We start from the raw sequence: 20,789 nt of genomic DNA, 5'->3' as shown, positions 1-20,789 counted from the left end.
ACTAATTAAAATATACATATAATGGACCACCCCTGCACTTAATAATGTACTGTACCCTTATAGCTGATTATTTCCAGTTTGGAGATCACTCCTCTACAACCCAAACTAAGGTACTTTGAAAATTTAAAATACAGATTGGTTGTTTTGAAAGTACCCAAGCTATGATAATCCTTCTACTCTGATCAAAGATATAGATACTCACGCTTCATCCACATTTTCATTTGTTTTGAAAACCGGACATATTTGGAGATCACTCCTGTACAACCCAAGCTAAGGTAACCCCTCTCTATTTTAAAAAAAATAAAACGTTTTAACTACTATATTTATCAACAAGTATGTAAGACCCAGTTACACTTATTTTGATTTAGCTATGGCTGGTGTTCAGAGAGCAGAGTTTGTTACATCACAGAGAGGAGCCCGACAAGTGTTGCATGCTGGATTTCGGTACAAGTTCAACAAGTGTGGAAATGTGTCTGACTACTGGAAATGTGTTGTTCCTAGGTGTAGAAGCAACATGTCAACAACTGGAGAGTTCATCAGAGCAGTTACTGGCGAGCACAATCACGGGCCCGACAATCCAGCCACAGTTAGACTCATGAACATACTGCGAAAAAGAAAAACAGAGAGCGAGGCGATCAAGAGAATCGAGGCCACGAATAGAAGAAGAATTGCCCACCTGGGGTATGGAGCACCTGCACCACCAAGGAAAAGAATGTACAGAGATTTAGATGCTCGATGGTACAGTCTACCATTGATGGAGGGGAGAGAGCTAGCAATTAAAAACCACTGGACTGGAACAAGTTGTATATTGGACGGGTAGTCAAACTGGGAGTAGTCATAATGGGAATGAACCTTTTCTCACAGTGCTCCAACAGCAGGCGAAGAGCCCTCTGTAAGTGATACGATACGTTCGTGTGGCATTTATATGTAGCATGAACATCATTACAGCTATGCCCGAAGGTAATTTACTGTGAATGTCACACCGTCCATCACGTGTCGACTGAACACGTCTTTACGGACAAGGTGACATATGCAACCAATGACGTATGTTTCACTATAACCATTTTAATTCCAGGTGTTTGTTCCAGACAATGACTGACCTGTGATCAACTTCCACGTCCGGGAAGACAATGAAGCGACCAGAATCAGCCCCTAATGCGTCTGAACTGACATACAAATACGTCAGTTGCAGTCATCGACCATGGACAATACCTACAAACAATATGGATGTCGTTAAGTACTTGATATCCCTATGCGTTAATTATCCCCAAACCCTTCACAATTAACACTACCTGGTGTAGTATACACAAGCTTTGAAAATGGAAACTAAAGGTTTATGGGTGTTTTGAATGACCGATGAAACTATTGTTTGATTTGATGTATTGCTGCATAGCAATCAATAAAAAGTTCATTAGGTAGACGGATGATTTGCAGCCAATCAATACAACCCTCCCGAACGGCAGAGAATCATAGGACACTGTCAGATTCACACGTTCTTGTTATGTTGACGACCAGGGTGATATATAAAAATATATTTTTATCGTATAGACTCAAATAGTTTCCAATTGGTTTTGATAGTGCTAGTGGCAATTACTCCATATTAGTTGTTGGAGCCCTTGTTGCCCCATACAACCTCACATCACAGTGTGGCAAAGGTCCGCAGTGTTACCACTATCCGGTTCAGTAACACGTTTTCGTAATGAACTTGACCCAAGCAGGGCGAGAATTAGCATTAGACTTGTGACGATTTTTAAGGAAACAAAAATGGACGGCAAAAGACATGAATCGGTTTCTTCCCTCGTCAGATACTTCTCGGAAAATACGAGCATGCATGGAGTGTCCAGGTTTGTAGGAAAACCGGGCTACTTAAGAAGAACGTTCTGGGTTCTTGCGGTGTTAGCCGGAGCTGGTGAGTAGCGCAGTGTTTACATGTGCCTATTTCGTAAACTGGTAACAGAAATCTATGGGTAATTATGGGTAGTTCATGCTGTCAAAACGCCCTCAAGGTATTGTTTGTAGTTAATCTAACGTCTGGGACGCCGGTTGACGTTCACGTATTCACAAATGCTGAATCGGGGTTGATGCTGGGAGATCTGACAGGAAATGGAAACTCTTTAATGTTGTCATTCTGACGATACAGTGACTGAATACAGGCATATTCTATGTGAGGTCTGACATTATCTTGATTGAACAGCTTCGTGTGACGGCCAATGATCAGAACCATGTGAAGCCTAAAGATTTTGTCTCTCTACCGAATAGCAGTTAAATGACCCGAAATGTTTCTATATTCGGCGTAAATGCAAATTCACTGCGGAGAAATAAAGAATCGACCATCTAAAACAGCTTGAAACGAGTTTTTGAGTCTATGTATTAATTTTGATGTAGATGTCGAATATGTCAGTAAGTAATAGGACACTCATCCACCCACGGACACCGCATGTCAAAACGGTATGTTCTCTATTCGCCTACATCTCTATTCGCCTACATTCTGAAAACAACACTTCATGGTCTGTTGACCATAGATTACGCACAGATAAACGAGCGTCACCCCAATGATCTGAAACTGGACTCTTCTATTTGAAAGAAGAGAAAGAGGTATACAGAGGTAGAAAATGACTATATTAATTGATATTAAAAGATATGTAATGTCCCAGTGGGAAGAAATATAAGGAAGACGATTTCCCCCAATGTGATTGAGATATATACATTTAATGCCCAATAGATGTACTCAGAGCGTAAATTTGAAATATTTCCAATACAAGAATACTGAAAAACAAAATTTTAACAGCTGGTAGATATTTACACGAGATTGGAATTAGAGAATCGCCATTATGTAAACAGGCATGAGAGTTAGTATGACATCTACTGTTTGACTTTAGCTTTGTAAAGGTAGCGTGCCGAATTGTCCTCATGGATCGGGATATTGGGCGAAGGATAAATTGAATTAATGTTAGAAAATATATCATTTGAGTTTAAGAAGAAAAATAACAACCCTGTAAACATTATTTGCCTAATAGTAAAGAAGAATATTTACCCTATGAGCATAAAAGAAGAAGCTTTCACCAGATCAAAAGTGAGATACAAATCATGTAAATCTATTGTCTTTGAACGCGACGACCAAACTAACACGTATCTCTCTGAAAGAAAAAAAAAGTAAAAAGAAGAAAAGAAAATGAAAAAGAAAAAAAATGAAAAAAATGAAAAGGTGGTTATATTTTGATACGCTAGTCCTTTTGTAAAAGAAGAACGTTCAATGCTTTTCATCTAAATAAATAATGGAATTCATATTGGACATACTTATCTTCCTCGTCCACTGAATGTTGTAACAGTCAATCAAGGTCACTGTAGCCCTGGTTAGGCTGTTTCATTATAAGAGTAGGGGAGCATTTTCTCATCCTATTTAGTCATCTTTATTTTTGTTGGCGATTAGAGACGTAGGCGAAAAGAGATGTAGGCGATTAGAGACTAACTCAAAACGTTTGAACTTTCAGTCTGCTATTTATGACTCTCTACACAAAGTTTACGATATTTTTATGTACACGTCATAAATAACGATTGCACGAAACCCTTGTGTTTGTTGTTTGTAAAAAGTTCAAAACTTTTTGTGAGTGGAGTAATCGTTTTCTAAATCCATATACAATCAAGCACATTAGTTCCCCGTTAATACCACCCAAAACGGAATATCCCATACTTAATTTGAATATCATAGATAAGTCTGTGAAATAGCAAACTTTGTAGGCAGATTAAACCTTATCGTCTATACTGTTTTGATGACATTTACTATACATTGATGTCCAGACATCCGTAGCAATAGCTGGCAAGTTTATTTTCCAGAGGAAGCGTTCTTTACAAGAACCTAGTGTTTGACCTTTAAATTTAATTGTGGGCGGAAGGGTAGCCTTGGGGTTAGAGTGTTCACTCCGAAGACCCGGGTTCGATTCCCCTCATGAGTACAGTGTGTGAAGCCTAGTTCTGGTGCCCCACGCCATGATGTTGCTGGAATTATTTGGCGTCACACCACACTCACTCATTTAAAATTAATTTGCACAACCTATAGATTCCCAGTCCGTGTAGGACACGACTTCCATTCACTGATCGTCTGTGATTCCAGGGAATCCTTAACCAGGAATCATTATTTCATATAATTCATGAATACTTCAGTGCCGAAGAATCTATCGATGAAGTATGAAAGATAATTGGATCATTGACTTATAAAGTATGTTTAAGTGCAACAACATCAATACTATCAACGGCACGTGTTTCTCTGTCAACAGATCATAAAACCTCATCGCGAGTAATGGACGTATCTAAGGCAAGAATATCAGTTGTGAAGAATGATTGTACTAATATTCATTTAATTTATTTTAGTCGTGTCGTTATGGCTATTTTTTCTCCATGTTATTAAACGGTATAAAGCTTGGTTCTTGTCGATTTTCTGCATTATCATATCTCATATACCGAACCGAATGCATGTACCGCAATACGCTCCGTACCTTGGAGCCCCAAACGTATCAAGGAAATTGGCAAATGTATCCTTGAGTCGTCAGTGAGCCTCATCCTCTAACAAAAATCAGCATAGATTTTATCTCGTATATGGGCCTCTGAGCAGGTTTCTGGCGTACGGAAGGGAGGCAACTCCGTACAGCGAAGTTAGGAGCAACAGTCAGCTATGGTACCCGCACATCGTGTTACGAAGGTGGCGGAATTATCCAAGTATATCTGAAAGATGGTGGCTCCAAGCCGTAACAAGCTGACGGAGATACATGTCAGATACATTTCACACACGAAGAACCAGGCATGCGACACCCTACATTTCGGGCTCAAATGTCATGTATCGGCTATTATACGCCCACGTCACCCAGACACGTTAATACTGTGTTAGCGCACGTGGCATATGATAAGTTGGTCACTGGCCACAAGAGGGGCATCTTGTACCCTCGAGGTGTGTAAATGTTCCCCGAGCCCGCAGGGGAACATGAACACACCTCGAGGGTACATGAACCCATGGACCCCAAACGTATTTGTCTTACCGAACACCTGAATTTTAATTTTGAACTGTTTGAAGCACTTCTGTTGAAAGCGAGGCGAATCGCCATTTTGCAGACGGTACACAAGGTAAACAGATTTAGAGTGATCTTCCCTTCCGTCCTTGATGCCTGATTCAATGTTATTCGAGGCAAAGAAGTACTACCACGAAGCACCAGAAGAGTTCGGAATTCCCAGCGGTGTACATTGAAAATAATACGTCGCCTGTAAGCGGGGTACATTGAAATTAATAGAATAGCGCTTAGCCAATCAGAAAGTGTGAGGTAAGATAAAAGTTGATGTGTCTTCGATGTTTGTCGAAAGGCTCGAGAAACATAAACAAACACTGATTGGTACATCAACTCATGTCCATCTCGTGACCAGTGAACAACGTATTTATCTTACGGAACATTTAATACTAATTTTGATCTGTTCGAAGCACGGGTATTGGATCATAATATGGATTAGTGGAGTTAGGCACAGGGAAACTGTAGCTCAAATGGGATTGCGCAGCGTAAAGAATATGACAAGTCTTTTTGGACGCGAGCGAAGCAAGAAACGGTTGACAACGTACTTCCCTCGCATGTAGAGAAGACTAGTCATTTTCTCTATGCTGCGCAGCCCATTTGCGCTACAGTTTGCCCGTGAGTTAGGCAACAGCCCAAACACTACTAACGCGAATTACCAAACAAATTTCCAGAGCTGGGCACTTCCAGCGGTTAACAGAAAATGTTGCTTGCTTGTAAGCGGGGTACATCGATTGGCTCAGTCAATAACACATTTAGGTAAGAGGACATATTTACGTATCAACTTACACATTAATAGTTAACCTCGCACTGAAGCAAGTGCTCAGAATAATTATAACTTTTTGATTAATCAAAGACAGTGACATTTACAAACTGTATTCGATGTGCTAACAAGTCTTATTATCTTTTTAAAATTATAACACAGGTTATAAACCAATGTGAACAACACCGTTATGTCATTATTCACTTCTCGTACGCTTATGTCGGAATAAACATGCTGCGTTAGCTATTCTCGAAACGTTCGTAGACCTACAAACTTCTTAAGCCCATTCTTAACACATTGGCTACGATCAAAGTTAGGGCTACGAATGTTTCGAGAATAGCTAACGCAGCATGTTGGTCGGACACAATTAATGATGGATTTCCAGTGTAGGGTAAAGAGTCTTTTTTTATTCTAGATTCAGGATGACAAAATAAATCGCTTCAGCTTTCTAGTTGTCAGTTTTCCCTTTGGAGTAATATTCCTGTAGGCGCGATCATAAAAAATCACAGTCTTGGTGGTGCAGTCGAACCAACTATTTCTACGGAGATTTCAAACAGCACAGGCCCACTGCCTTCAAAGTTGTTTGATTTGAGTTAAAACATTCAAGGTCTTAGTAACGCTATCTAGATGTTTTATGGTAGACATTTCGAAGACATTTCTTATTTTCAGCCACAATGACAAAACGTATGTAAAATGCAGAATGCTTTTTTTCGGTTTTGTATCACGTGTTCCCATGTCTTATTGGTTGATCGATCCGTGATACATTCCTTGTTTAAAATCAGCAAAAACAGGCAAATATCTATACGGTCCACTATTGTGACATCTATTTCGTTTAAAATATATTTCATGTTTTATTGATGGACGTATTATGCATAAAGTTTCGTTTATTCATTAATTATTGTATCTATTATATATGTCATGAATTATTAATTTGGTTGGGTGCATGGGGTGGGTGGAGGAGCTGGTGATGGTGGTGCACAGTTCATTTTCACAAGTTTTCACGAGACTTCCAATAGTCTTTCAGGAATAAGCGCCCCTGCAGATGACCTCGACTCAAAATACTATACAGGACAATACACCATGAATATGTCGTTAATTCACTGTTTAAAAAAGTGTATGCTCTTCGTAGAGGCACTGTCATTGTCGCAGTGCGTGAGTTTCCTTTCCCTCCCGAGCCATTCAGTCAGGTGTTTAGGACAGGAGTACGGGTGTTAGCGACCAGTCCCATTGTGTCCCTCGTGATTTTTGCAGGCTACGCTTTGTATATGTTGCAGGTCCCCCTTTATGCATATTGCAAGCCAATTAAACTCTCTTTGACAACATACATATTGGCGCTAGCTGAATGAGAGTGAATTGGTTCTAGTCGCACTTTGTGTATCTTCGTCAGGAGTTGCAGTGTACAACATTTGGACGATTTTCTTGGCCTTCGGGACGTTTGAGGTGTCGACAGTAGTCAATCTGGTATACAACGCCAAGCTTCGTTTCCCTTCCATCACCATTTGTAACATCAATGCAGTGAAGAGGTCCAAGCTACAGAATGTCTCGGGAGACACGCTGAAAACCCTGCAATCAGCCGTGGGAATCCAGGTGGGATACCTACAGGAGGAGGCCAGTTTTACTGCTGCAGTCATAATGTGTGCATGTGCGAGTGCGCACGTGCGTGCGTGCGTGCGTGAGTGCGTGCGTGCGTGCGTGCGTGCGTGTGTATCTGTGTGTACGAGGTAGTAGATTATATCAAATGAAGTGAAACCCCTTTCTCCCAGAGTTACCTCCCGTTGTTACACTCAGCAGCATAAAGTTATTCTGAAGTAGTGTTTACATCTCCGAAGTTCCCAAACATTTATATGGTAAATGGTAGAAAGACCGCAGCCATGCCGCTGGAATACTGCTCAGTGCGGCGTAAAACTAAAGGTACTCACTCACTACAATGAGTGAAGCCCATTTCTAGTATCCCCAGTCGTAAAAATGCTTTGTTTCAAAGGCATTTAGAAGTTGGTGGAATCAAACTAAATATGCTTTATGGTTCAGCTTCTTTATTATACAAGGTTCGAGACAGTTTCTGCTCCTAGAAGCCATTGCAATCAAGCGGAACAAGCCCTCGATCAACAGAGACGGTGGTGTTTACCTACCCAATGCATGGAACCACCTTATTCTCAGCGACTAACCTTTATCTAAATAGCTTTAACGGTAACTCGTTAACCTAATGAATAGAAGCCTGCACGCCAATCAGTTAAGCCAACCAGTTAAGCCTGTACATCAGAAGAAGCCTATACATCAATCAGTCGAAGCCTGTACATCAATTAATAGAAACCTGTATATCTTGTTACCCATTGTTATCTGTCTACTGTTATGTGTATATATACTACATCCCTTTAGTTACACCGTCACTTCACCTGAAGAAGAGACTAGGAACTGTCTCGAAACGTTGTGACCTTGTATAATAAAGAAGTTGAACCATAAAGCACTTTTAGTCGTAATACTGCTGAAATGCTGAAAAGGGAAGGGTAAAACTTCACTAACTTAAGACAAAAAAATGTTTTATGGTATGTTTGTACGGCACAGTAAGTTTTGCTTTCGAGTACATGCTGAAATATAATAATAAATGTTAACTAATAACGCGCCTTTTCCATTCACAAGGGCCATGCACAAAACGCTGTGGGCGGATACTATACATACAGACAATGAGGGACTTGTAGGTAATCAATATGCAGTGAAGACAGATGAGCCTTGAGTAGGCGTTTGAAGGAATTAAAGTCGTAATAGGTGATAGGGAAAGAGTTCCAGAGTAGACGGGGAAAGAGTTCCAGTGTAGACGGGGAAGAACAAGCTAATGATTTCCTTCAGAACGTCTTTGGACAAGGTAGTTTGAAATGAGGCGGGTTCACATTCTGAGAACGGTGACTTTCCAGTGTGAAAATCTTTGGGAGTTAGGTTAGGTGCCATCGACGAACGAATGATGGCAAATGCCGTGTTTATCAATTAACATCCGTAACATCGGCCGTGTACGCTATGAAAAGAAGCGGAGCGAGTACGGATGGGGCACACCGCAGAGGACCGAGGAGTTTCGTGATTGGACGTTTTCTGACAGAACAGTAACCAGATGAGCGGCACCCCTTGGACTCCAAATGAAAAAGGAATCGCCAAAACTACCTTCCACTTGAACTTGTGTAGCAAAGAGTATGCACTGTCTAGCAACGAAAATCCAGATTACTGTCGGAATTTCGCATTCGTTTTGAAGGAGTTCAAGGTCAAATCACTACGCCACGTCTTTTCTCGGTGACACGGAACATCGCCACTGACAGAATGCATGCTGGACATCACCAATCTTCTATTGCCAGGCGTCTGAATGTTAGTCTGAGCAAGACATCACGATTTGCAGCTCATTGCCTACAAACAGGCGTAACAAATGACCGTCCCCGTGCGGACAGACCTCCAGTTACCACTAGAGCCGAAGATCGGTACGCCCGGGTATTCCAGTTGCTGCCACGTGTGAGAGCACAGCAGTCAGTGGGCCTTGACTTTGGAGGATATCCGGTCAAACTGCATGGAACAGGTTGAAAGAGATTGGTCCGAGAGCCAGGAGATTCGAAGTCGCGCACGTGTTACGTTGTCACCATCGAGCTCAACGTCTCCGTTATCGAAATGTATCCACTTGGCTGTATAGATGTTATCTTCTTCTAAACTGATGTATAAATTCATGCACAAAAGTCTGTGCGTAGACGAGATACACGTTTGAAAATACAACATTTTCGCAACAGACTTCTGGCCTATGCCTCACCGACCGTTGTGCTAATGCCTCTTGATTGAAGATGGAACAGTTACGAGCTTTCTGTGAAAGGTTTAGCTGACTTAAATGAATTGTTGTCAACTGTCTTTTTAGAACAACTAATGTTTATTTGTGTATCCTTCTATGAATTACAAAACATAAAAACGTGCACACGGATGGACAAAGCAGGCACCCCAATCTTTATACAACTCAGTTGTTGATCATCTTTGATTAAGATGAGTTTACTGTTAAAAATAATATACATATAATCTATATTTCAGAGCACGGACAATCCAAACTCACTTGGGAACAATTCCCTTGTACCGAGATTGGCAGCGGGTAACTCGAGCGTCACCGATTCCTCGAACACCGTCAAGTCGGCGTACAGCGGTGACTTCACGGCAGCAGTCAGCTTTCAACAAGCCACGTTAAATTTAACAACAGCAGAAAGACACCAGATAGGACACCAGATAGAGGACATGCTGTTCGGATGTACCTATCAAGGAATATCATGTACAACAGAGTAAGATTCTGTAGACTATCCAAGAAAACCCAGGGGTGCGTTTAGACATTCGCGCCAGATAGGCCCACTCGGTACTTTGATCCCTACGTCCCACAGATCCACTTTTAACAAATCAGACGTTAGCATACAGCCGAAGATCACATCCAGTCAGAATTCTTCCTATGCTGTATAATGGATGTTGTATAATTTCGTGAATCACGACATGTCTTCAACGAGCTGGGTTGCTACCATTGGCTTGTTGATGGTCAACAATAGACGCTTCGAGTTAGACGTTAAGAACCTCAACATATCCCAGAGGCTAGTGTGAGAAATGTGGGTTATGTTATCTGGGTTCGGATATCAGACATTGTGAGAAACCAATATTGAGATTTTGAGATTTTGCGTTGAAATGTGAGAAAGGTAAAGTGAATTTGTATCATCACACATCACACACAATTTTCTCAGTCGGGGTATTTGGTTTGTCAACAAACCCATAGCATTCTTGAAATAACGGGGGATAATCAGTCCAGGGGTGCCACTGTTATTCCTTATGGGTTGTGAAACGTTGGCACGGGAGACCGTGTTGTTGACAGGCCAATGTAACAAAGCGTGCTACACTGTTTGTTGACAGGAATTTCACCAGGTTCTACAACTACATGCACGGCAACTGCTACACCTTCACACCTACTGCAACTGACTACATGTTCTCAACCAAGACAGGACCCTTATATGGTAATTACATTCACCGATGTCCCTTTGCTCAGCCGTCTATTGTAATTGTGCGAGGTTGTGGAGTGAACCTGGTGTGGCTTAATGACAGTTTGTGTATGCGCGTGTGTGTGCTTGTGTGCTTGCATCCGTGCTTGTATGTTCGTTCATGTGTACAGGTGGGCGGGTGTTTGTGTGGTATGTTTGTTGCTTGCAGGTGGTCGGGTTAGTGTACGCGCAAGTGTGTGTTGCTTTACGAGGTCAGCCAAAAGTTAGTTGTGTAGGTCGGAGAAATTACTCACCATAACTGAGCCTAATGTTTGTTGTGTAGGTCGGAGAAATTACTCACCATGACTGAGCCAACTGTTTGTTGTGTAGGTCGGAGAAATTACTCACCATGACTGAGCCAAATGTTAGTTGTGTAGGTCGGAGAAATTACTCACCATGACTGAGCCAACTGTTTGTTGTGTAGGTTAGAGAAATTACTCACCATGACTGAGCCAACTGTTTGTTGTGTAGGTCGGAGAAATTACTCACCATAACTGAACCAAATTTTAGTTGTGTAGGTCGGAGAAATTACTATAACTGAGCCAAATTTTAGTTGTGTAGGTCGGAGAAATTACTTTAACTGAGCCAAATTTTAGTTGTGTAGGTCGGAGAAATTACTCACCATAACTGAGCCAAATGTTTGCTGTGTAGGTCGGAGAAATTACTCACCATAACTGAGCCAACTGTCTGTTGTGTAGGTCGGAGAAATTACTCACCATAACTGAGCCTAATGTTTGTTGTGTAGGTCGGAGAAATTACTCACCATGACTGAGCCAACTGTTTGTTGTGTAGGTTAGAGAAATTACTCACCATGACTGAGCCAAATGTTTGTTGTGTAGGTCGGAGAAATTACTCACCATGACTGAGCCAACTGTTTGTTGTGTAGGTTAGAGAAATTACTCTCCGTAACTGAGCCAAATTTTAGTTTTGTGGACGGGGGAAATTGCTCTCCATAACTGAACCAAGTGTTGGTTGTGTAGGTTGGAATGAAGTGCAAGCTAAATGTCAGTGGCTGCGCTTTCAGAAATAAGGTTTGTGCTGATCGCATACTGAGACGAATTTGAGAGTCGTAACAATGGGCAGCACAATAGCCACGAACACAGTTCATGTCTCTCTCGAACCCTTATGAAAAAACAATGACGAGCACTTAACAACCAAAATGGACATTATGACCCCTAGCTCCCTTTTACTGAATACAATGATCATATTAGTAAGGTAAATACCCAGGGTCTACTCAGTAGAACTGTTTAGTCAAATCAAGATGTGGCAAACAAATCATTAGAGAGGTGGCTTCATTCTAAAACGAGGCTGCGAGGCAAGGGGACGTATGGAATAGAATGATCATACAAAATCTCGAGTAATGCGTGACTGACCTGCCTTCTAGGGCTGTCTCTCATGCTGAACGCGGAAGAAGACGAGTATGTGAAGTCTCTGACCAACAGCGTCGGGTTCAAGGTCACCGTCCACAACCATCACGTCATGCCCTTCCCTGAAGATGATGGTTTCGACATCGCCCCATCGTTTGCAACATCTGTCGGCGTGCGGAAGGTAGGGACTGACCATGTCATGACTGGGGAATCAAATCGACTACAACTCAAAACATTGATTACAAAACAGTCTCGTTTTCTTGTTGACTAGGTTCAGTCCTCTTGCTAAACTTAACGCAATGACCAGTCAAGACCTTTCACACTGTAACTGGATACATAAGTATTAATCAGGATGGTCTGATGCATCTAAGCACTTGCATATTGCAATACTACTAATCCTAGCAAACACGTCGTACGGGGTGCCCTGTCGTATAGCGAGTTCTGACAAACGGAAACCTGGAAATCGTGGAAATCTCAAAACGAGCATCTGAATTCTGAGCCAGTTCTTTGGCCCTTTAAACTGTAAATTTAGCACATTTCTCGTGCCCTTTTTACCCGAGCCGTGTTATGTCCCTTTCTAATTTAATAACGAATGTGTACAACCTGGTTGTATCTGAAGCGGTCACCCGCACATATCCCTATAACCACAACAACATCGGTTGAATGTGATGTTTCCCCCCCAGCTCCTGTAACTGCACATGGGAAACAGTGTGCGAAGCCCATTTCTGGCGTCTCCCATCACACTCACTCCAGTGATGCTGTAACTAAGGTTACTGTTGTATAATATGTACAGGTGGTTGTTCACCGTACTCCAGCCCCGTACGGCAACTGTGGCGTCCATGAACGTGGCGGCCCCTTCAACATATACTCCACCCAGGTAGAAAACATCACCTACAGTGACAAGGTAGGAAGTGGTATGTTCGCACAATGTATGCTCATACATACAGAACTTCTAAGGTGTCGCTATAGTTCCTGCTATCCACGCTGTTTTATAACGAGGCTCATTCCAGCATTGTAAGGGCCATCAGAAATGGTCCTGCAGGGGTTTATAAGATGGAGGTGTACAGCTTAGATATCATAACACATCAAATAGCGTTGGGTGTTAAAGCTAGCAGTTCAAATCTTTCTTTCAAGTGTCAGTGTGTCGTTAACGCATTTTTAAAACAGTAACACCTCGTCAATCCGGGCAACATGGCATATTACATCACACGCATAAGTAATTAGTAATGGACTTGAGATAATCCGGTCAAGGAATATTAAACCACACTCATAAGTCATTAGTACGGACTAGAGATAATCCGGACAACAAGGAATATTACACCACACGCATAAGGCATTAGTAATGGACTAGAGATAATCCGGACAACAAGGAATATTACATCACACGCATAAGGCATTAGCACGGACTAGAGATAATCCGGACAACAAGGAATATTACACCACACGCATAAGTCATTAGTACGGACTAGAGATAATCCGGACAACAAGAAATATTACACCACACGCATAAGTCATTAGCACGGACTAGAGATAATCCGGACAACAAGAAATATTACATCACACGCATAAGGCATTAGTACAGACTAGAGATAATCCGGACAACAAGGAATATTACACCACACGCATAAGGCATTAGTAATGGACTAGAGATAATCCGGACAACAAGGAATATTACACCACACGCATAAGTCATTAGCACGGACTAGAGATAATCCGGACAACAAGGAATATTACACCACACGCATAAGTCATTAGCACGGACTAGAGATAATCCAGACAACAAGGAATATTACACCACACGCATAAGTCATTAGCACGGACTAGAGACAATCCGGACAACAAGGAATATTACACCACACTCATAAGTCATTAGCACGGACTAGAGACAATCCGGACAACAAGGAATATTACACCACACGCATAAGTCATTAGTACGGACTAGAGATAATCCAGACAACAAGGAATATTACACCACACGCATAAGTCATTAGCACGGACTAGAGATAATCCGGTCAAGAAATATTACACCACACGCATAAGTCACTAGCACGGACTAGAGATAATCCGGACAACAAGGAATATTACACCACACGCATAAGTCATTAGTACGGACTAGAGATAATCCGGACAACAAGGAATATTACACCACACGCATAAGTCATTAGCACGGACTAGAGATAATCCAGACAACAAGGAATATTACACCACACGCATAAGTCATTAGCACGGACTAGAGACAATCCGGACAACAAGGAATATTACACCACACGCATAAGTCATTAGCACGGACTAGAGACAATCCGGACAACAAGGAATATTACACCACACGCATAAGTCATTAGTACGGACTAGAGATAATCCAGACAACAAGGAATATTACACCACACGCATAAGTCATTAGCACGGACTAGAGATAATCCGGTCAAGAAATATTACACCACACGCATAAGTCATTAGCACGGACTAGAGATAATCCGGACAACAAGGAATATTACACCACACGCATAAGTCATTAGTACGGACTAGAGATAATCCGGACAACAAGGAATATTACACCACACGCATAAGTCATTAGCACGGACTAGAGATAATCCAGACAACAAGGAATATTACACCACACGCATAAGTCATTAGCACGGACTAGAGACAATCCGGACAACAAGGAATATTACACCACACTCATAAGTCATTAGCACGGACTAGAGACAATCCGGACAACAAGGAATATTACACCACACGCATAAGTCATTAGTACGGACTAGAGATAATCCAGACAACAAGGAATATTACACCACACGCATAAGTCATTAGCACGGACTAGAGATAATCCGGTCAAGAAATATTACACCACACGCATAAGTCATTAGCACGGACTAGAGATAATCCGGACAACAAGGAATATTACACCACACGCATAAGTCATTAGTACGGACTAGAGATAATCCGGGCAACAAGGAATATTACACCACACGCATAAGTCATTAGCACGGACTAGAGACAATCCGGACAACAAGGAATATTACACCACACTCATAAGTCATTAGCACGGACTAGAGACAATCCGGACAACAAGGAATATTACACCACACGCATAAGTCATTAGTACGGACTAGAGATAATCCAGACAACAAGGAATATTACACCACACGCATAAGTCATTAGTACGGACTAGAGATAATCCGGTCAAGAAATATTACACCACACGCATAAGTCATTAGCACGGACTAGAGATAATCCGGACAACAAGGAATATTACACCACACGCATAAGTCATTAGCACGGACTAGAGATAATCCGGACAACAAGGAATATTACACCACACGCATAAGTCATTAGTACGGATTAGAGATAATCCGGACGTATCTCGGGTCAAGGTATCACCTAGATGAACGGATTTTGACTGTATTTAAGTGTGTACGGTAATATCCTTTGTAAGTGTGAGTGACTGTGAGATTTGGTAATTGGTGTACCGTCAAACCGTCTCATTTTCCTTCCGTTACAGGCGTGCGAAAGGTCGTGTCTTCAGGCACTACTGGTGAACCGTTGCGGTTGTTGCGATGTAATGATTCCTTGTGATGCTGCAGCTCTCGGTAAAATCCTGGAAACCGTCCCACCAATGCCATTCCCACAGTGTAACTTCAGAAATTCAGGTAACCCTGTTAAACAGTTAAACACGTGTTGGCCTCTTACAGCAGAGAGTGAGTGACCTCTCTTACAATAGTCTCTTATAGCAACAACTTTTCATGACACGGCACTTTACTGTTGTTCCTATTTTGAAGAACCTCAGTTGTCTCCAGAGTGCTACTATCAGTTATACCCTATCATCGATTTATTTTTGTGTTTTTAACCCGAAACTATTGTCATTTCTGAGAATGTGAATATCTTCATCTCGTTACCTGGAATGCTTACCAACAATGAAACTTTCCGTAAGTGTTCGCTTCAGCAGCAATACAGCCTGAGAACAACCCCCGACATTGAGTATTACATGGGCGTTATCACGGCATCGGGGACTACATTGGAAATCTTGAACTACATGTCTTCCGCTGACATGCGCACAGGCATGGTGTTTATAGACATGAGGGCCTAGATTTTCGAAGCTCTCCTAGCGCTAAGATAGTCAGAAGTGTCTTGCATCAACATTAACTTACGGCTATCTCAGCGCAAAGAGAGTTTCGAAAATCTAACCCCCGATAACCATCATTATCCATTGCTAGACAAACCTAGTCAGGTTCGGTTTTGCATTGATGGTGTACTCTTTGTTTACAGTTTATGACTTCATAATCTGACTTCGTAGACAAAGGGCGTGTATAAGATTGAGACGTCGATGTGCGTCTTGCATTAGCGTCCTGGTAGGTAATTACTCCGAAGACATTCCAGAGTTTGGTGACTGGAAGTTCATATTTGCTCCATTTGTCATCAAAATGAAAACTTGATGAAAAAGATTAACCTCTGTCCGTGATGCCCGTGAGTTTTTTTAAATGGTTTCTCGGGGCGGTATGGCAGGCTAGTGATTGTATGGCAACAACCAGCGTGAAAACCCGCTATGTTGGTTTCCCGAGGCAGTAGGGTAGGTTAGTAATTGTATGGCTACAACCGGCGTGAAAACCCGTTATGTTGGTTTCCCGAGGCAGTAGGGCAGGTTAGTAATTGTATGGCTACAACCGGCGTGAAAACCCGCTATATTGGTTTCCCGAGGCAGTAGGGCAGGTTAGTAATTGTATGGCTACAACCGGCGTGAAAACCCGCTATATTGGTTTCCCGAGGCAGTAGGGCAGGTTAGTAATTGTATGGCTACAACCGGCGTGAAAACCCGCTATGTTGGTTTCCCGAGGCAGTAGGGCAGGTTAGTAATTGTATGGCTACAACCGGCGTGAAAACCCGCTATATTGGTTTCCCGAGGCAGTAGGGCAGGTTAGTAATTGTATGGCTACAACCGGCGTGAAAACCCGCTATGTTGGTTTCCCGAGGCAGTAGGGCAGGTTAGTAATTGTATGGCTACAATCGGCGTGAAAACCCGCTATGTTGGTTTCCCGAGGCAGTAGGGCAGGTTAGTAATTGTATGGCTACAACCGGCGTGAAACCCCGTTATACTGGTTTCCCGAGGTAGTAGGGCAGGTTAGTAATTGTATGGCTACAACCATTGTGAAAACCCGCTATGTTGGTTTCCCGAGGCAGTAGGGTAGGCTATTGACTGTATGGCAACAACCGTCGTGAAAACCCGCTATACTGGTTTCCCGAGGTAGTAGGGCAGGTTAGTAATTGTATGGCTACAACCGGCGTGAAAACCCGCTATGTTGGTTTCCCGAGGCAGTAGGGCAGGTTAGTAATTGTATGGCTACAACCGGCGTGAAAACCCGCTATGTTGGTTTCCCACGCAGTATCAGCTGGAATGTGTCTCTTGTCAATATTAGCCACTTTATAAGACTTTGGTAAATACAAATATTGCGTTTTTTGTTGTTTTTGTCAAAAAGGTCAAAGTCGTGACCAGCGCGAACCATTCCGACTGACGAGGAAGGGAAATAACTCTGATTTCAAGAATCATTTATAATGAAAATCGTTACACCAGACACTGTGCCGTAAAGTTAACATCCACTTACATGACAGAGGTAGTATTCTGATGCCCATTTGATTCCAAAACCGGAGACATTGTCTGGTAGTAAAGTTGACTGCGCTTAACGTTTCAGCTGATATACAATGTGACTGGTACATGACGGCCGTGAGTCGAGGTTGCTGGGTGGTGTACCAAGACAGCCCCAAACCAGACCCACTGTCCACATTAATTCAATTAACGGCCGGTACATCCATTTGTACGGAGTTTCGGGCGTCGACGCAGCGATAAAACAGCAAATGCTAGATTAATAAAGATAGCAATGTTAATCTTTTGAGATTCCTGTGGAGCGGCCGTCATGAAGCTGTTTGAGGAAGAAGACACTGATTGTAACACACGGTGTACACCGAGTTGCAGGTTAGTGTGTTTGTTTACACAACAAAGATATCATATATATGAATGAGAATGTAATGTCGTATGTATATTTTCGTGGGTGAGTATGTAATGTACTATGTATATTTACAAGGGCGAGAATGTAATATGCAATGTATATTTACATGGGTGAGAATGTCATATGTAATCTATACTTTCGTGTGTGGGAATGTAATGCCGTGTGTATATTTACGTAGATAACAACTTAATACAGTATGCTCCGACATTTAGAGAATGTTAGCTGTAGCCGACCATGAATTAACCATTGATATTGAAAGATGGGGACTATTTTATGGATATACAACTTCTTTATTTTATACAACTTCTTTAAAATAGTCCCCATCCTTCATCTACCCTTCTAGAATGCCTGTCAAAGAAGTCTAAGTGATTTGCTCCCTTAACATTCCAGAGACGAGTCGTACGAGCAGGACCTATCGGCGTCCATGTGGCCAGCGTCAAACCACGTCCCCAATCTGGCAGAATCATTCGTGGCTCAGCTCGTCGCAAGCGGCAGGGAGGTGCCGATCAGTGAAAGTTCTTCTGCTTCGGAGAAGGAGACTTTCTTCAGGTTACACTGTATTAAATATTCATGATTTGGACATTTTGTAAATTAAGTCCATAAAGGTTGTATTGTAGGCCCCAGAGTGTCATTTAGATAAGGTTTCTTCATTTCAGGCGGAATGTTATGTCTGTGAACGTTTTCTTCAAAGCGCTTAACTATGAGAAGATTGAGACAAGACCAGCGTATAATGTAAGTACACCTTCCTTTCGCTACGACTGTTAATAGTATGTTATAAACGTGAGTTGGTTAACACTACCTGAACATCGGAGAACATAATTTGGCAAGTTGTGTGCCCGTGCAATATTAGTACAAAATATATACTCCCTGTCAGTGTCTGAAAAAGAGAGAAACAGACGACTCGGAAATAAATATCGATTAATATATGGCTGATTTCCCTTCTATATTCCAGCAGTAGTAGGAGGGTCCTATGTCAGCATAATCACATCTCCTCCCAGTGGAAGAGTCTGTTGTCTGATGTCGGCATAATTACCTCATGCCTGTATTAAAAAGAGTGTGTTGTCTGATGTCAGTGTAATCACATCTCTTCCTCTCTGTATTCCAGTGGAAGAGTCAGTTGTCTGATGTCAGTATAATCACATCTCCTCCCGTCTGTATCCCAGTGGAAGAGTCTGTTGTCTGATGTCGGCATAATTACCTCATGCCTGTATTAAAAAGAGTGTGTTCTCTGATGTCAGTGTAATCACATCTCTTCCTCTCTGTATTCCAGTGGAAGAGTCAGTTGTCTGATGTCAGTATAATCACATCCCCTGTCTGTATTCCAGTGGAAGAGTCTGTTGTCTGATGTCGGCATAATTACCTCATGCCTGTATTAAAAAGAGTGTGTTGTCTGATGTCAATAAATTATATGTGTTCCAATGAAAAAGTCTGAGATCAGCATAATCACATGTCCCCCTGTGGAAGAGTCAGTTGTCTGATGTCAGTGTAATCACATCTCTTCCTCTCTGTATTCCAGTGGAAGAGTCAGTTGTCTGATGTCAGTATAATCACATCCCCTGTCTGTATTCCAGTGGAAGAGTCAGTTGTCTGATATCGGCATAATTACCTCATGCCTGTATTAAAAAGAGTGTGTTGTCTGATGTCAATAAATTATATGTGTTCCAATGAAAAAGTCTGAGATCAGCATAATCACATGTCCTCCTGTGGAAGAGTCAGTTGTCTGATGTCAGTGTAATCACATCTCTTCCTCCTTGTATTCCAGTGGAAGAGTCAGTTGTCTGATGTCAGTATAATCACATCTCTTCCTCTCTGTATTCCAGTGGAAGAGTCAGTTGTCTGATGTCAGTATAATCACATCTCCTCCTCTCTGTATTCCAGTGGAAGGGTCTGTTGTCTGATGTCAGTATAATCACATCCCCTGTCTGTATTCCATTGGAAGAGTCAGTTGTCTGATGTCAGTATAATCACATCTCCTCCTCTCTATATTCCAGTGGAAGAGGCTGTTGTCTGATGTCGGCGGCCAGGCAGGGTTGTGGCTTGGCTTCTCCCTCCTCACGCTGGGTGAGGTTCTGGAACTGATCGTAGATGTTGCCGTCCATCTTGTCACCAAAGTATGTCGGCGAGATCAAATCAAACCATCCACTACGCATCGCTGACATGACTTACTGACGTCGACTGGGCTCAGTGCCCGCCAAAGCCTTTCCTCATATACGATACCTCAGACATCAGATAGGTTTTCAAACAAGACAACCAACAAGGTTCTAGACAGGAGTGAGCGACACATTCACAGGAGTAAGTGTGAAACTGAATTTCGAAAACATAAACTTGAAGTTTCGAAAGCAACAATACCAATATCATTGTGTACGCTAACGTTGTGATACCTTGTTGTTTCTGAATGCCGTGGAACCTATACAGTCGACTTGGAGTACCATGGAAGGAATAGTTCTGTGATCTTTTCTTCAGAAAAGAAAATAAATGTATCGTTATAGAAATCTGAACTGTCATTAGCCAAAGTGCCAGTTCATCCTTCCTGGAGACCAGACAAGCCAATTCTGCTCAGTTACCCATCTGAGTCCTCTTGTGAA

At 42.1% G+C, this 20,789-nt stretch overlaps 1 protein-coding gene across 1 annotated transcript; it reads left to right on the top strand.

Annotated features, from left to right (window-relative positions):
* The first annotated feature begins 370 nt into the window (after window positions 1-370).
* LOC137286685 (acid-sensing ion channel 2-like) lies at window positions 371-20,360 on the top strand. Its single transcript, XM_067818662.1, has 12 exons — window positions 371-714; window positions 1,806-1,909; window positions 7,202-7,401; window positions 9,862-10,103; window positions 10,714-10,814; window positions 12,223-12,386; window positions 12,999-13,109; window positions 15,708-15,855; window positions 18,092-18,170; window positions 18,595-18,753; window positions 18,861-18,936; window positions 20,196-20,360. The coding sequence occupies exons 1-12, from the start codon at window positions 371-373 to the stop codon at window positions 20,358-20,360; spliced, it is 1,893 nt and encodes a 630-aa protein (XP_067674763.1).
* The last annotated feature ends 429 nt before the right edge of the window (window positions 20,361-20,789 follow it).

This window comes from Haliotis asinina, chromosome 6 (assembly GCF_037392515.1).
Source record: "Haliotis asinina isolate JCU_RB_2024 chromosome 6, JCU_Hal_asi_v2, whole genome shotgun sequence".
Lineage (NCBI taxonomy): Eukaryota > Metazoa > Mollusca > Gastropoda > Lepetellida > Haliotidae > Haliotis > Haliotis asinina.
Note: the sequence above shows the minus strand (reverse complement) of the source record. Positions and strands in the feature narration are given on the sequence as shown.

Excerpts from the sequence above, each read along its gene's own strand:
- LOC137286685 (XM_067818662.1), top strand. The coding sequence starts at position 371 with ATGGCTGGTGTTCAGAGAGCAGAGTTTGTTACATCACAGAGAGGAGCC. Across the intron at positions 715-1,805 it reads GCACCACCAAGGAAAAGAAT|ATACTTCTCGGAAAATACGA; the intron begins GTACAGAGATTT and ends TTCCCTCGTCAG. Across the intron at positions 13,110-15,707 it reads ACATCACCTACAGTGACAAG|GCGTGCGAAAGGTCGTGTCT; the intron begins GTAGGAAGTGGT and ends CTTCCGTTACAG.